At 43.4% G+C, this 16,173-nt stretch overlaps 6 protein-coding genes and 1 long non-coding RNA gene across 13 annotated transcripts in view; 3 read left to right on the top strand and 4 right to left on the bottom strand.

The window, feature by feature from the left end:
* The first annotated feature begins 580 nt into the window (after positions 1-580).
* LOC143368311 (growth hormone-regulated TBC protein 1) lies at positions 581-4,170 on the top strand. 2 transcript variants are annotated; one of them, XM_076810882.1, is made up of 7 exons: positions 583-1,141; positions 1,502-1,703; positions 1,785-2,015; positions 2,778-2,938; positions 3,043-3,151; positions 3,346-3,531; positions 3,633-4,170. In XM_076810882.1, exons 1-7 carry the CDS (start codon positions 1,029-1,031, stop codon positions 3,738-3,740), a joined length of 1,110 nt encoding a protein of 369 aa, XP_076666997.1. In that variant the 5' UTR covers positions 583-1,028; the 3' UTR covers positions 3,741-4,170. The 2 variants fall into 2 exon arrangements, with proteins under 2 accessions (XP_076666998.1, XP_076666997.1); XM_076810883.1 differs by lacking the exon at positions 3,633-4,170 and having other exon boundaries at positions 581-1,141; positions 3,314-3,492.
* On the bottom strand, positions 1,500-2,887 carry LOC143368315 (uncharacterized). The gene is made up of 2 exons (XR_013085212.1): positions 2,749-2,887; positions 1,500-2,060 (listed from the first exon to the last, which is right to left on the bottom strand). It is a non-coding gene; the product is annotated as an uncharacterized LOC143368315 (long non-coding RNA).
* LOC143368313 (mitochondrial import inner membrane translocase subunit TIM14) lies at positions 4,113-5,145 on the bottom strand. Of its 2 annotated transcripts, none has more exons than XM_076810886.1 (3): positions 4,983-5,145; positions 4,549-4,683; positions 4,113-4,483 (listed from the first exon to the last, which is right to left on the bottom strand). In XM_076810886.1, the coding sequence occupies exons 1-3, from the start codon at positions 4,983-4,985 to the stop codon at positions 4,271-4,273; spliced, it is 351 nt and encodes a 116-aa protein (XP_076667001.1). In that variant the 5' UTR covers positions 4,986-5,145; the 3' UTR covers positions 4,113-4,270. The 2 variants fall into 2 exon arrangements, with proteins under 2 accessions (XP_076667001.1, XP_076667000.1); XM_076810885.1 differs by lacking the exon at positions 4,983-5,145 and adding an exon at positions 4,829-4,861.
* Positions 5,146-5,420: 275 nt separating this feature from the next.
* On the top strand, positions 5,421-7,183 carry Hspbap1 (HSPB1 associated protein 1). 5 transcript variants are annotated; one of them, XM_076810881.1, is made up of 5 exons: positions 5,421-5,564; positions 5,640-5,900; positions 5,991-6,277; positions 6,365-6,746; positions 6,817-7,005. In XM_076810881.1, the coding sequence occupies exons 2-5, from the start codon at positions 5,697-5,699 to the stop codon at positions 6,868-6,870; spliced, it is 927 nt and encodes a 308-aa protein (XP_076666996.1). In that variant the 5' UTR covers positions 5,421-5,564; positions 5,640-5,696; the 3' UTR covers positions 6,871-7,005. The 5 variants fall into 5 exon arrangements, with proteins under 5 accessions (XP_076666996.1, XP_076666991.1, XP_076666992.1 ...); XM_076810876.1 differs by having other exon boundaries at positions 5,422-5,564; positions 6,837-7,183; XM_076810877.1 differs by having other exon boundaries at positions 5,447-5,558; positions 6,837-7,183.
* A 64-nt stretch (positions 7,184-7,247) lies between these two features.
* Arl2 (ADP ribosylation factor-like 2) lies at positions 7,248-8,302 on the top strand. The gene is made up of 2 exons (XM_076810884.1): positions 7,248-7,433; positions 7,652-8,302. The coding sequence occupies exons 1-2, from the start codon at positions 7,369-7,371 to the stop codon at positions 8,139-8,141; spliced, it is 555 nt and encodes a 184-aa protein (XP_076666999.1). The 5' UTR covers positions 7,248-7,368; the 3' UTR covers positions 8,142-8,302.
* Positions 7,960-10,204, bottom strand: LOC143368314 (uncharacterized). The gene is made up of 4 exons (XM_076810887.1): positions 9,834-10,204; positions 9,240-9,747; positions 8,764-9,177; positions 7,960-8,606 (listed from the first exon to the last, which is right to left on the bottom strand). Exons 1-4 carry the CDS (start codon positions 10,101-10,103, stop codon positions 8,368-8,370), a joined length of 1,431 nt encoding a protein of 476 aa, XP_076667002.1. The 5' UTR covers positions 10,104-10,204; the 3' UTR covers positions 7,960-8,367.
* Positions 10,205-11,302: 1,098 nt separating this feature from the next.
* The window catches only part of Ser (protein serrate), a 51,486-nt gene continuing 46,615 nt past the window's right edge, over positions 11,303-16,173 (bottom strand). The window contains exon 6 of the mRNA XM_076810870.1: positions 11,303-15,327. Coding sequence (XP_076666985.1) covers positions 13,613-15,327 — 1,715 coding nt within the window. The 3' untranslated portion in view covers positions 11,303-13,612. The remainder of the gene's footprint in view (positions 15,328-16,173) is intronic.

Genomic DNA, 16,173 nt, shown 5'->3' with positions numbered 1-16,173 from the left:
CAAGACGTCTGCAAAATACGCATTTAAGACGTCTGCAAAATACGTCCATGTTCACAAATCAAGCCGCAGACGTTCAGACCTAAAATGGACGTAAAATGGACGTCTTAAATACGTCTTGTGCTATCTGGAACATTATACTTTCTAACTAAAGGGAAGAAATATTCGTTAATTTAAATAGATCAACAACGATTACATTGGTTCAAAATATACAACTGAGATTCTATAAGAACATGTTATGCGGCGTGTGCAAAGAGCAGTTATGCTCTCCACCAATCAGAAGCGATCACGAAAATCACGGATCACTGTTCTGCCTACACCAATCAGAAGCGATCACAAAAATCACGGATCACTGTGAAAAATCACCGTGATTGGGAACGAACGTGATCGGATCACTCGTGATTCACAAATCACGGTTCTAGGCTAAAACTTCAACCCAACACAGTACAGTTCTGTGAACTACCACGCACGCGCGACTTTCAACTTCGTAAGTAACACCGCTATCGACCATAGTTCTCTCGATTCTAAACGATAACCGCTCGGTAAATCGACCTTATTACATTTTTAAAATGCTCTCCCCCTTCGCCGCACATTCTACGCAGTAGAGTTATTTATCAATCATATTATTCGCGACTATGAGCCTCAATTCGTTTACTAATGAAAAACGTGACTCTTAATTGTAAGTATCACATGTATCTATAAGTACACACATGGAATCTGGATCGAGGCACACAAGTTTAAGTGCTTCGCGCGATAAGATATATATACGTATATAGATTTTTCTAAACGAAGATCAAAGAAATGCTTATTATAGAACATCAATTTTCGCGTGCTCTAAAAGTCGAAAGCACATTTCGGTTGTTGCGCTTGCAAGTGTGTCGTGTACTTTAGAAGTTACTTATATGGAGAAATTGAAACGATTAAGCGAGAAATTCTATTTTAATACGCGAAATTAAATCGAGAACGAAATGACGGATATATAATAATCATTGATATAATGCACCAGTAAAATTAGATAACCGCTTCTAAGGATGTTAACGCGAAATAAAATTAGTATTGAAAGGGGCTTGGTGGACACCCTGTATACGGTAGATATTATATGTCAGCATCGTCTTGCGTGGGGTATGGCAAGTTCATGTTTTAGGTAAGCATTAAAGATCTTCCTTTCCACTCTATGATAACACTACAATCTTTCGCTTGTTTTGCGAATATATGGTAGTAATATAAACACCGTGTACATTTATTATGCACGTACGTCTTCATGCTTTTGTTTCAGTTCAAGTTAGGTTATGTTCTCGTGTATACAGTGTTCTAACAACAAAATTATAAAGTGAAACATGTAACAATGAAATAATTTGAAATAAACAGTTTTAAGCTTAGCCTTCGAAAAGAACTCAATTATTTTCTCAACAAATTGACCAGATTCGTTCAGAATCGGATCCGTTACATTTCGTAGGTACGATTCAAGTGTATTTACGATTCTATGCCTTCCTAACATTTCCAGCAATGTGGATGAGTATGGCTTCGAACGGCCGCATGACTTTGATTACGAGACGTACGAAGATTTCATATCGGAATATCTTAAGGTGCTTGCTAAAAGGGCAAAGAAATGGGCGGAAATCATTGGTGAAGGAAAATCGTTACAGCGCAGTATTACCATAAAGAGATATGTTCGTAAAGGTATACCGGGAGAACACAGGGGACTGGTGAGTGCATTCAGCGTTCGTTGAAATTCATTAGAAATCGAGCTGTTACCTTGGTGTACAAAGAAAGTTTCGTTCTCGAAGGTATGGCTCTCCGTTAGCGGAGGAGAAGACATGAAGAACGCGGACCCAGACCTTTACGAGAAACTATTACAAACTCCGCATAATAAGCAAGTTGCAGACGTTATCAAAACTGATTTACCGAGAACCTTTCCTGACAATATATTTTTTAATAATACGGAGAATCAACAGCATCAATTGTATAATGTTCTGTTAGCTTTTGCTCATCAAAACCAGACAGTAGGATACTGCCAAGTAAGTGTCTCCACTTTGTTGTAACATTACATACAATATACTTTTCTTATACAGCGAATAAAAAAAGTATTTGGATGCTTTTTAAAATCGCATAACTTTCTTAGAATTGGTCCAAACGACATGAGTTTTTTTTTAGAAGCTAGAAGGATTAGTTTGCTAAGTGACGTGTTTCGTCATTTTGAAAAAAAATGCATTTTGTCAGAATAGCAAAAAAAATAGTAAAGGTCGTTTTTTAAACTTTTTTTTGTGAGCCTGTAATGAAAATTCAAAAAAATCCGTTTGTAGATTGAAATAAGTTACATACATGCCTAAAATTTCATCAATATCGGTTAACGTTGCTCTCAGCTATAAACGCTTAAAGATCGCAGAATAAGGTCGACAATCGCGAAATTCCCGAAATCAGCGATTTTCGACCTTATTCCGCGATCTTTAAGCGTTTATAACTCAGAGCAATGTTAACCGATCTTGATGAAATTTTAGGCATGTATGTAACTTCAATCTACACACGGGATTTTTTTTTAAATTTTCATTACAGGCTCACAAAAAAAAGTTTAAAAAACGACCTTTACTATTTTTTTTTGCTATTCTGACCAAATGCATTTTTTTCAAAACGACGAAACACGTCACTTAGCAAACTAATCCTTCTAGCTTATAAAAAAAACTCATGTCGTTCGGACCAATTCTAAGAAAGTTATGCGTTTTTAAAAAGCGTCCAAATACTTTTTTTATTCACTGTGTATAGCTTTTGAAAACTTCTTTTAGGGTTTGAATTATATAGCAGGTTTATTATTACTCGTGACGAAAAACGAGGAAACAGCTTTTTGGTTGTTGAAAGTTTTAATAGAGAAAATTCTACCTGATTATTATACACCTACTATGGACGGCTTGCTTACGGATATCGACGTACTCGCAGAATTAGTCAAGTAAATTTTCCGGCTTGTTGCTATTAACTTTTAAATCGATTTCAGCGTTTTATGTTAACTTAAATTAATTTCAATATGCACGCACGTATGTATTATCGTTTTAGGATGAAAATGCCGGATATTTATCAACATGTGACGAATGTGGGTTTACCTTGGGCAGTCATTACAACGAAATGGTTTGTCTGTTTATTCGCTGAAGTCTTACCAATCGAGGTAAAGTTGATCATATATATATTTGAAGTTAAAGCTTTTACGAATCGATGCCTTAATCTTTTCTAATGTTTATATAAACGGTGTGTATACAGTTGAAAACCTCATTAGCTTAATGTTTTGAATTAATAATTAAATTCTTGTTTGGATTGCCATAAACTATAGAAGTACTGAATAAAATATTTACAACTTGGCAGACTACACTGCGTATATGGGATTGCCTTTTTTATGAAGGCAGTAAAATTATATTTCGTGTTGCATTAACTCTGATAAAAAGGAACAAATGCAATTTACTCGCGTGTCAAGATTTTACGACATTAGCGGAGTGTTTTAAGGAGATAACGAAGGACAGTATTGTTTTAAAGTGTCACGACTTTATGCAGGTAAATATACACCCTTTTTCTGCTTTTATCAGTTGAAAGTAGTAACTATTCGTTATTATAAATCCGTTGGGCAATCACCACAATTGATTTTTCTTTACCAGAGCATATTTAAAGTACCTGGATCACTGCCTGGTAGCACAGTTGTAAAATTAAGGACGAAAATAACGCGACAACGAATCGAACAAAAAGATAGCAAACTAGGACGATAGTGCTGACAAAGACATTCTTATCCACTGAAATATTCTAGTCAATATAACGTTTTCTTGTAATTCTTGCGAAAAAAAAAGCATGCTGTGTAAGATTGTATTATAACGTTGCGTCTACAGTGTTCCTGTAAATATAAATCTAGCACGAAAAGGTAAGACAACGCATTGATGGTGTGCCGATTATTGATTTATAAGATTCTTTATACATTTATTAGTTGTAAAGCAAAGAACGAACAGAGAACTAAATGTTAGTTTAATATTCCATAAAATTGTAATATAGTGTATCGGTTATATCGAGATCCATGTATTAGGTACTTTCACTAGTACTGCCTTCAGCTCAAATAGTCAGTATTGAAATAACAACAACCAGCGATGTATCTATTTACAAGTAACTTTATTATAAGTTAAATAAAAGTTCAACTTATGTTACTAAGTATGTACAGAAGAATTTGTTCGCTAGAATTAAAATTTACACGCGCAGATGTAATATGAATTACTATATCTATTTCTTGGTTCCGCTATAGGTATCTGCATTATTTCTCTAGTAAATCCTTCGCTTCGTTAATTTTCGCAGCGATGTATGGAGATCCTCCCCGATCTGGATGATTTACAGCCATGACTTTTTTAAACTGCTCTTTAACTTTTGCTTTATTCGCAGTGGGTGATACGCCTAATATTAAACTAGCCTCGCGTCTGGTCATTTTGGGCTCGAAGCCACCTTTGTAATATTTGCTGTTTGCCAATGTCTAGAAGCGTTCGATTTAGCGAATTAATAAGATTTACATCAACTTCCCATCTAAGGCACCGTTACCTGTGAATCTAGTTTTGGGATATTTTTAACAGCCTCGGACATCTTTTGGGATATAGCTGGCATTCTTCTAAGAACATAGCGGCCAGTGAAACCCACAGCAGCAAGGGTTATGCCTGCTGCGACAAGTGTACTAGCCTAAAAGGGAATCAAGATTAAGGATTGTAAACGATCCAAGAAATTGCTCGACGAGCAGTATCGTATTTGACATTGCTCGACGAGCAGTAACGTATTTGACATTGCTGACGAAACGGTGATGAAATACACGTGCGCATATATTCACCAATCTTTGATACTTCATGTATAATTACTAATTGTTTCATATTTCGAAATTAATGAAAGACAAATGCTGGTGATCTGTTACTATAAATTTCGATGCGAACCTTCAATGACACCAGTTAACGATCTCACAATTAACATTTCGAATTTATTCTTACCATTCCACTAAAATTGTCAAAACAAACGCAGGACTCGGACACAGATAATTTAACTTCAGATAAAATTGGATGAAATGATGTTGAATGATCTTATTCGGTCATCGAACAAGGCATTAAAAGAGATTTTCGGCTGTTCCTTCGAAGCAGTTGTGCAACAGTAGCGCCGAGTAGCGCTAAAGAACACAAACACCCATACTTTCCAACTTTCCAGATACAATAAATTATTGTCTCGGGTTTCGTGAGTTTCCTAGTTTCATTCATTTTCCTGATTTTCATTCGCACGTTCTGGATACTTTTCTGCCACACGGATTACGGATGCACAGCGACCTCAAATTACAAATACAATTTGGGTGGCGACACGTACATCCATAAGGTGATAGGTCTATCCTATACCTCGTCTGTGCTTGTACCATTTAACCGGTAACGACGGTAATAATGGTACCTTCTGGAACCATCGATAGGTCTCCACCACTACAGCTAGGTGGCTATGGCGATTTGGGCGATTTACGTTAGTTGATCTACGTTAAAAAATAATAAAACAGTTTTATTATGCAATATCGTGCACAATGAGCTACAGTAACAGTAAACGAAATTTAACAATCGTTAAATGTATAAAGTAATGAACCCATTATATAAGTCCTTTATGTATGCTTTTAGGTTTTTGGATAGTGCGAAACGAATGGTTTGAACTGGACGTGCTGATGATCGTTAACAATGGCGGAGTTGAATTCACCGTCCGATGAAATTTTAAAACAAGCAATTACAGAAATAAAGGAGCCCGTATTATTTCACCGACTGTTGCAAGATGCAACAGGTGCTTATGCCTGGAAATTACTTGAATGGAATTTGTCTGAATTAGCTGAGAAATTTGGAGATATTAAATTACCATTTCGAGTTGGTAGTAATGCTAGATCTCTGGTATATTATCGCTGTTGTCTTTAAATCGATCACACGTTTTTATGCACGATACAAAGCTTAACACACTAAGCCGTACAACTTTGTCTTTAGGGTCCGCAATGGGAGGTAAATTGCCCTACGATCTCAATGACACTGCTAGAGTTCATTGAGAAAGTGAATACGAATGACAGTGACAAGAGCTGGTATTATTTCGATTACAAGTACATGCACGAATGGTTTAATGATAAACCAGAGGTAATGGATTCGGTGGATTGGAGAAGATTTGGTTTCGACAAGACAGGAGCTGATTCTACCATTTGGATCGGAAGCAAAGGTGCTCACACAAATTGCCATCAAGATTCTTATGGTTGTAACTTGGTAGCTCAGATTCATGGAAGGTCAGCTGCATTTCGCATCTTCTTTTATGCATAAAAATTCTTTCATTACTTTTACAGATAAACGTACTTTTATTTATAACATTTTAGAAAACAGTGGCTATTGTTTCCTCCTAGTTCCACTAATTCTCTTCGACCAACAAGGGTTCCTTATGAGGAATCAACGGTGTACAGTAAATACAATCTCTTTTGTCCAACTGAAGAGGATAGAATAAGCCTATTAAACATACGAGATAAACCGAAATTGGTGACTCTCGAACCAGGGGATGTTTTGCTAGTACCTGCTGGGTGGTGGCATTATGTTGAATCATTGGACTTTAGCGTTAGCGTAAACGTATGGCTGTCAATAATAACAGACAATGTATCACGAGTTAAAGAAGCCATTGTTAAACTAATAGTGGCTAGAATTGGCAAAAATGTTTCCACTACTTCTGATGAATCTTGCTGTACTTTGTCATACTGCATGGAATTGGTAATTTACGAGAGATAAAATATGTGCGAATATCATAAATGGTGTAACTACTCTGGTGTATAGACATTAGGTATTAAAATTAATTTACAGCTCGGCGTTGCCCTCAAGGAGTGTAGAAGTATAGAAAAGGTGGAACCGCCATGTAAGAAGGTGAAGTTTAATACGTGGACAACTGAAGATTTAGCAGCACGGTACCCAATTTACGTGAAGATCCTTCATGAACTTACAACAAGAGAACTAGAGGAGTTTCTCAAACTGAAGAGCGAAAGATTTCCTGAAGACAATGTTGAATTAAAAGGCAATTCTTCTGAAACGGACATCGACATTCAAAGTGCTGGCTTTTCGAATCGACAGTTACCTGAAAATATTATTAATGCGCTTTGTCACCCTGATGTTGTAAATAAAGTAGCAGATGTACTTCTATCTTCTTAAATCTATACCTCGATTTTATAATATTCCTTATAAATTCCATTGTATAGTAAATATGACGCATTCGGAACTGAATCGCAAGTTTATTGATCTAGGTTAGGTTTGTTTGACAACTCCTGAGCGCTTCTCACCCACTCGCTGCTTATTTAACTGTCTAAACTTGACGTTAATGATATTTTTCATGTAAATTGTAATGGGTCTGCTGACAGTACTTAAGAAATTGAAACAAAAAGAGAAAGAAATGCGTATTTTAATGCTGTAAGTACTCGTTCCTTAATACGATCGAATAATTTTGAGGTTATAAACGAGCTGCTGTCATTTTCATTGAATTTACGCGTCCTACGATAAAAGTATGTTTCCATATCGAATAATTCAGCGTTTGCCCTCATAAAATCATCTGCACAATCTAATAGAGTATACTTTTCGCACATATTTCTATTTTTTTTTTTATAAGTTGCGTATATATATCTCTACAGAGGTTTGGACAATGCTGGTAAGACTACAGTTTTGAAAAGGATCAATGGAGAACCAATCGACACGATATCGCCAACACTTGGTTTCAACATAAAAACTCTGGAGCATCGTGGATACAAGCTTAACATATGGGACGTGGGTGGACAGAAATCATTGCGTTCTTATTGGAGGAACTATTTTGAATCTACGGATGGACTGATCTGGGTGATCGATAGCGCAGACAGGAGAAGATTGGAGGACTGTAAAACAGAATTGTACAAGCTGTTACAGGAAGAACGATTAGAGGGTGCGAGTCTTTTGATACTAGCGAATAAACAAGATTTACCTGGAGCGTTGCCTGCGTCGGATATCGCTGAGGTTTTGGAACTGCCCAATATTAAAACACATCACTGGCAAATATACAAATGTTCAGCGGTTACGGGAGAAAATCTTCTCGAAGGAATAAATTGGGTGGTCGACGATATATCGGCAAGAATATTTTATATAGATTGATACCGAGATGTGTATTAGATCGTACAACCAATGTTGCTAGTGTCATAATTTTTTTATTTAATATATTTATATCCTAGCCGTTAGAGAACAGATTTTTTTATTTTTTATTCAAAGAAGCATTGTAATGACGTAAGAGCAAAATAAAATTCAATGAGCTTTTTCATATTTCTTATTACTTCGATCTACATCGATTTAACGGTAGGCACTGATCTAAATCGTTCTCCTCTTATTTCTTTTTCCCTTTCGTTCTTGCCTTCCCTTTCTTAGGTTTTTTCTCTTTATCTTTCTTTTTCTTCACGGGCTTTTTCGGCGGAGGTCTCGTGTTTGGATATTGTGTCATATAAACTGATTTGAGTAATTCTTGGTCGACTGTATTCTTCTCGCCGGCGAATGCCTTTATAATTTCCTCCAACAGAGACTTTGACAATCTCATTCCGAATTGTCTCACGAGTCCCGTGAACCTTCCTATAAAGTAGAACGTATTGAGTAACTTCGAGGTGTTCCTTACGAATAAGATAAACGGATGTACATCCATTTCCTTCCCCTCCGCGCATATTTATTATTCGCAGATCCTTGCTTTGATGTTAAATACGAGAATTAATATTGCATCAATTTCAGATACCTTTTGTAATGGGATTATCGGTCAACGACAGTACAAAGTGACCGAAGTTCCTGCGCCGTCGTCTGTTCTTCACTCTCATCGCCTCAAAGATCGCCCTCTTAAAAAGTATCGCCTTCACATCCGGTCCGACGACTTTGTAGTTGCCAAGAATGCCTCCCAGCCTGACATCAAGCTCCGGTCTGCCAGTTTCGATAACTTCTAATATTGGCAAGATATCCTTGTTCGCCCAAACGTTCGTAAGGTCCAGGACTTCTAATTGGCTCTGAGGTGACCTCTCTGGGGTGACTGCTCGTGCCAGGGCGAGCGCACCAGCCCCCTTCAAAGGGTTGTTGCCTAAGTAGAGCTCTTGGAGAACTTGGTTCCGCGATAAGCCTCTCGCAATCACCACAGCGTCCTCGTCATAAAATCGATTCCCTGGGACAATTGATAACTGTGATGAGCAGCCTTTCCTACAACCGCCGAGTCGTTCGTATTACCAGTCAAACGTAATTTCGTTAAGCTCGGGGAATGCGCCAACAATTGACGAAGCTGGGTGGCGCATTCTCTGCCCAGGGCGTTCCAGGATAAATCGAGATCGACCAAAGCCTCGCTCTCCACGAGTCCTCTGCCGAGCTTCCTCCAAGTGTCCACGGTGTACAATGAATTCCACGCTAACTCCAAGCTCTTCAACGTCTTCGAGCACGAGAGCAGGTTCTCCAAATAGTCGGCGCAAGATTCATCGAGGTGGTTGTCGTTCAGGAAGAGGCTCTCTAGGCTGCTGTTGCTGCAGACTGCCTCCGTGACATGCTCGAGGCCTTCTTTACGAATGTCGCACCTGGAGAGGTCCAGGGTGGTGAGTGTGGTGCTGTTGGATATCCCGTCTCGAAGCCTCGCAGCTCCTATCGCACCGATACGGCACCCTGGTAGCAACAATGTGCTCACGTTTTGGTTCCGCAGAAGCAAGTCGTTGAGGTGATAACAGGCATCCTCCGACAACCAGTTTTCCTACAAGTCGATCGTGTCAAGCTACAATTGTCAGAGCCCGTACTTAATCGGTGCCTTCGATGGAAGCTGTGAAACCTCTGCGTTACCGTGAGATCGATCTTCTGCACCAAAGAATTGTTCATCAGGGCCTCGCAGAGGGGCCTTACGACTCGCGGATTCAATCCGTAATACTGCAGACTGATTTTGTCCGACAGCAGCATATCCTCCACAGTCCTTATCGGCTGAACCTTCAGAATATTCGCTAAGTGAAAGAACTGCGCCACTCCGTCGTCCGGGTAAGAGGCTGGGTGCTCGTGGGTGGTCCAGAACGCTGGTACTAAGCCGGGATCGTCGGGGATTGGGTACATAGTGTACATGTTTTGCAATTTCAATTGGGAGTCGCTGATTTCTATGTCCAAGAGGCAAGGGTGGGTGGAGCTCTCCCTGGACGACTCGACAGAAACGACGGATATTTCCTCTGGTGTGATCAGCGTCTCCTCGGAGGCATCCTTCTCCTTGGCGACCTGCAAATTTGACATCGACCTCGGGAATGATCCGTCTATCAATCGAGCTACCGGGTACTGAAACAGAATCACACCAACCAATTCCCGGGACTTCTCTTTCTTCTCCCCATCTCCCTTATCTTGGTACTGCGTCACTACATCTGCATCCTTTTGCTCCTTCTCCCTTTCATCGAAACCGCCCAGTTCTTCCTCGGAGCCCTCCAGCATCTCGTCCTCGCATCCCTCGCCTCCATAATACCCGTCCCATAATTGGTAATCCGAGAGTCCAGATACCTCGGTGGCAACGTCTGTGTCGTCCACCGCCTGAAATCCAAATTGCGCGTCGCGAGTCTGGCCCGGTGATCCCGAGGACGCTGTAACGTTACTTTTGGCGCTGCCAGAACCTCCATTTCAATCTTTCCGTGTAACCTATGAGCCTCAGCGTGTCTTTTTTCTCTTCCTCCGCCCGATGTTCTCTTTCTTTAGAGTTCCTCTTCCCGAATCGTTGGGAATTTGGTCCACGGGCAGCGATAGGAGTTAAGGGAGTCGTGTGCCGTTCCCTCGCGCTGCTCACCGGGTTGCAGCCTCGAGTGCAGCGTTTTCTCGAGGCATCCCATTTATGCCGTGGCTGTTGGAGATGCGCGAGTTCACACGGGCCATATTCGGCCACCGTCACGGCTGACTCATTTACCGAGTATTCGTCAAGTGGCTCTTCTGGGCCATTGTATTGTAATTTCGGCAGCTCGTTCATTCAACGGTGGTCACACACGCGGGCCCGTGCGTCGCGGACAAGCTCGCCCGATGGCCCACCGTTGTCTCGGCCACGAAATTGCCCGCACCGGGCCTTTGTTAATCTCAGACGCGCTTTCGATGATAATGAACAGTATTATCCTCAATGAAACGATCTATTGAAATCCGTGGCCGGTTCTGTCGTCGGCGAAATCCGGATCCACGGGTCAGGGCTGCTCGACGGCTCATTCAATTCCCCACGGTCCTATTAGACATCCGAAACAGGCGGTGACACTATCCCTAACGCGGAGCACGTATGCATCTCCTTCTGGGTACTCCCCCTGCCATAGACTCGGGATGAAAACAAACGGCTGACCGAATTTCATATTAGGAAATACGGACAAGCGAAATACTCGGCGCGCGTGACGATTGAAGGTGGCTTTATCTAAACCTGCTAATCCTTTCAGCGATAGATCACTCGACTATTTAGATAATCGCCTATCAATGAGTTAAGTTGTCCTCCACCGCGGAACACGGAATGGCAGAGTTTAATTTTCAAACAATTTATTCGAAAGCAGGCAACGTTCCCGTGCGTGTGCGGTTGGCAGTCGGATGCTCCCGGAAGTCACGTCTGCCAACGATTCTGCGTTCCCGGTGATTCGAATGCAACTTGCGCGGGCGCACGCGTGATAGAATTCGTTCGCCGGTGGACGGGCGGGTGGAATAAAGGCGCGCGAGACCAGGCGGTGTCGAAGGGTTGTACTTTTTATTGAAACTCTTTTCATCTTCGTAACGTTAGGCGAGAAATAGTGTGGAGGGGGGTTCCTGGGGGCGGAAGGAGCTTATTATTTACACACACACATACACACGCGCTCGCTCGCGCTCCCTTCTCGGTACTATCTGACACAACGGGGGCTGATCACATCGGCGTGGGATATCCATTAGCTATCTACGGCGGACCAGGGACATTAGTTCGTTGGATTGCGACAGAAGGTTTGCGTATCGAGTGGATATGGACGGATCGGCTCGGCCCCGGGCGGGACACGCCGATCGTCGGATCGGCAACGGATGAGGAACGATCGAGGAACTAACTGCCCATGATCATCTCGCGACAATTGATACAAGACAATAAAATAAAAATAATATAATATAAAATAATATAATATATATATATATATATATTTATATATATTTTTCCATCGCTTCTCTATATATTTTGTATAATAATATAGATTTTCTTTATAAAATAAAGTATCTGTTATAAAAATTTCTTCCTTCCGTTACAACTTACGTACCGTTTAATAACGAGCTACAACGCCCTCCTCTCCGTCAACGTCTAGTGTACATGTTCGTGACGTTGCAACGATACTAAGAGAAGGAGAAGAAGACAAAGAAATAAAAATTGCACATCTAAAGGGGTAGACCATAGGTAAAAGACGGGGGTAGCTGGAGTCGGGGAGGGGGAGGAGGGAAGATCTGTCGGGAACTCGGTGAACGAGGGAGGATCTGGAACTATGTACGTCGGAGGGGATCTATATACATACATCGTTAGGCGACGCGAATCATTACCGATCGCTATACACGTCGCTCACCCTCCGCGAAGAGGTCCTTTTATACCTCTATTTCCATTAACTACAAATAATATTTACCGTCGATCGAGGGCAACGTTACGTCTGCAAAGCCTTCTATTCTCTTTCAGCACGCGTGCGTCTCATTCTTTCGCTGTTCGATCGGTGGAATCGGCGATCGTTCGCCGGGAACTTAGGAGGGCGCGACGTGGTCGAGTGAAAGGAGAAGTAGTCTTACGCACGATGTCCTCTCTCCACGAGTATCACAATAATATCGTCCGACGGAACGTCCGAAGCCTGCGCTCGCGCAGAATCATTTGCCTACGAGCTACGCACCTATCGCCTCCGTCGCTGGGGGATCCCAGGTTTCCGGTGACGACAGGGGGATCACGGCGATCTGTGATCCGCGCGGATACAACGTCGATTCTTAAACCTTAATGGAGCTTGTAGGAGGAGGGGAAGGGGGGCTGACGGCGTGTCTCGACAGGGGTGATACAGGCTTAGCGAAATTAATAAGTACGAGCTATGTACATATGTACAATGATAAAACAACACTCGGCGTTATCAATACAATTATATATCGTCGATCGGTTATTGTCGTGTATCGCCAGGGGTCGAGTGAAGGTAGACAGAGATCTTACTGCCAGGCAGGGAGTCATCTGGGATTAATCGCGCGTCTATCAGAATCTCGGAGGCTAAACTCTCGAGTTTACAAGATGCTGGCTCTTACTTTCGATATAATTTTCTTAAGGGTCGTGTTCTCGGTCGACTCCTGCCCTTCTCTGTCCACCTACATCCATCCACGGTTAACCTCTGCCTTCGAATTAATTCTACCGGAAAAGAAGTCTCGACGCCAACAGCTTCCAGTCCTCGAGCCCAAGAAGGGCGTAGTACGATCGTTAGAAACGTCTGCGGAAGTACGTGAAACGAAGACGTCGGTTCGACACTCCTTTTCTACGATGCTCTCGTGCACCTCGGGTCAATGCCTTCTTAACTCATCACTAGTATCGGCCCTAGTACATCTGCGAACGAAGCGGGCAGATGTGACGATACAAGTTCCAGTATTCGCATGCTTTCCGCTCGGAGTTACACGTGCACCGTCAATACTTGGTGCGGTCCTGACGTCTGGCTGGTGCCCGGTTGCTGGTGAGAGTACGACGGCTCCTGAAGTCTGGGCTTGCTGTACGGTTTGTGTGGTCCCTCCTCGTAGCTGAAACTGGCAGTGTTGTTCCTGGCTTCCGCGCTGGGCGGCTTGTAGAGCGGTGGCAGGCGATGTCTGCCCTCTTCGGAGACCATCTCCAGGCTCTCCTCGGCAGCGCCGAGGGCGCCCAGCGAGGTGCCGGACAGAGGCCTCACCACGGATACTCTTGGTTCCCCTTGGTCCTGATCCTTCAACGGGTTCGCGTATCTTCTGAGGTTCTCCTCGTTCTGAAGATTGTTGGACTTCTCGTCCAGGTCGCTGCGGTGTCTGTGCAGGGACGTCTCGCTGCTGGTCGTCGCCGTCAGGCTGGACCGTTGTCTGACCGATCGCAGATACCACAGTCCACCGAACAGCGCCAGCACCAGCACCGTCGCCAGAGCACCGCCCAGAACGGCTACGTAGCTGCCCGCGCTGCTCACATTCACCGAACTCGGCTCGCTGAGCAAGGCCGTCTCCACTTTGACCTCGAGCACGGAGGCCAGAGCGAGTGGCCTTCCCAGAGGTCTGCTGAGCGCTTCGCCTAGGTCCCTGGCCGCGTCTGCGGCAGCTTCGGAGGAGACGGTCACCTCCACCGTGTCGTTGTCTCCGGGTTTCAGGTCGCACAGCAGAACGATGGACTGAGGCCTCCTGGGGTCGGCTAGAAGCTTCCTCAGCCGCCGACAGAGTATCTCCACCGAGGTGCCCGCCGCAAGGGTGTCTCTCCGCAGGAGGATGGTGAGCCTGGAGCAGGTCGGCCCTGGCGTTGCCTGGCCGGGCCAGCAGGAGGGCGGCGCTGGCAAAGCCGGCGGTCCCACTCTTCTGCCGGTTTCCACCGGTCTGCATTCACCCCAGGCTGGACAGGGTGGTGACAGACAGCTCTCGCTGGGGCTGGGCACGCATACCTCGTGCGCCAGACACGAAGTGCCGTTCAGACAGTTCCCGGGGCCGCACCAGATATTGCTGCACTGATTCTTCCCGTTGCGGCACTCGCAGATGTTGCAGTCGTCGTCCCAGCTGGCTACCATGCAGCCAGGTCCGCCTGCGGTGCGGATCTCGCAGCGTGCGCCGCTTCTACCCGGAGGACAGATGCACGAGTAGCTCGCTATGCCGTCTACGCAGGTGGAACCGCCCGTGCACGGGTCGCTGGCGCATTCGTTCACGTTTATACGACAATCCGGGCCGGTGAAGCCTGGCGCGCACTCGCACCTGAACCAGTTGATCCCGTCCACGCACTTGCCGCCGTTCAGGCAGGGTAACGGCTGGCAGTCGTCGACGTCGCGGCGACAGTTGGGACCCTCGAAGCCCTCTCTACATACGCATCTGTAGTTCCCGTCGGCGGTGTTCACGCAGGTCGCTCCGTTCTCACAGGGGTTGCTCGCGCACGCTGGCGAGGCTATGTGACAGGCCGCGCCCTCCCATCCGGGCGGACAGTGACAAGTGAACCCGTCACCGCGATCCTGGCAGGTCCCTCCGTGGCGGCAGGTCCCCGGCTCGCAGTGACCACCGCGAAGGGCGCACGTTTTGCCTTTCCAACCACCTCTGCAGATACAGGTGAAATCCGCGACTCCGTCGACGCAGGTGCCGTTGTTGCGGCAGGGCGAGGTGGTGCACTCGTCCACGTCTGGAAAGGAAACACGGTTCTTAGCTGTCCTGACCGCAGGGCTACAGGAAGCGTTGCGCAACGATTTTTAGCGAAAGCTCGAAGGATGAACTTCAGTAACATTCAAAATAAGCGAAAATCTTTGGAAATTGGAGGCATCAATCTTTGTGCAATAGTAAAACTCTCCGCAAAATTTAAGAAAAATTGATTCGGTAGTTTTTAAGTTATTTAACTTTCAATTTAACATGTATTCTTATGGGAAAACGCAATATTGAGAATATAACTACAAAATTAAGAGTGAAATAATAGGCCAAAGTTTTTTAAATCTTGTGTACAGAAAGATCAAACACTGAACAAAATTGTCACAAAAAATCCGGATAATTGATTCGATGGTTTTTGAATAAATGAAAGAAAATGACACGGTAAAACTGTTTTTTCTTGGATTGTCAGCTGAGTAACTGTGAAAGTGCGGCAACGCCGCAAGCAGCTCTAGAGGCGGGAATATTTGAAACACATTACTGTGTTTTGTTCCATATTCGTGGCAGTGTCTGCGATTTTCAATGAAAATGCGTAATTATCAGTATATAGACATGTGAATATAATTTTCATATTCATCTTTGTCAAAAAGTAGAAAATTTCCTTGCAATTTATATAAACCAGATGAAATGGCAATAGTGTATTCGTGGGAAAAATGAAGCACAATAAGCACAATGAAGCCTTAGAGAGTTAAACAAAGTTCAACAAATTTTTGAATTATGAATTTTATATGTTAATAAAAAAGAAGTAAAGATAATATTATGAAACGGGCAAATTCCTACGCAAGAAATTAAAAAAAAATGATATAACAATATTTTCATTAATAGTATT

The sequence above is a fragment of the Andrena cerasifolii genome, chromosome 4 (assembly GCF_050908995.1).
Source record: "Andrena cerasifolii isolate SP2316 chromosome 4, iyAndCera1_principal, whole genome shotgun sequence".
Lineage (NCBI taxonomy): Eukaryota > Metazoa > Arthropoda > Insecta > Hymenoptera > Andrenidae > Andrena > Andrena cerasifolii.
Note: the sequence above shows the minus strand (reverse complement) of the source record. Positions and strands in the feature narration are given on the sequence as shown.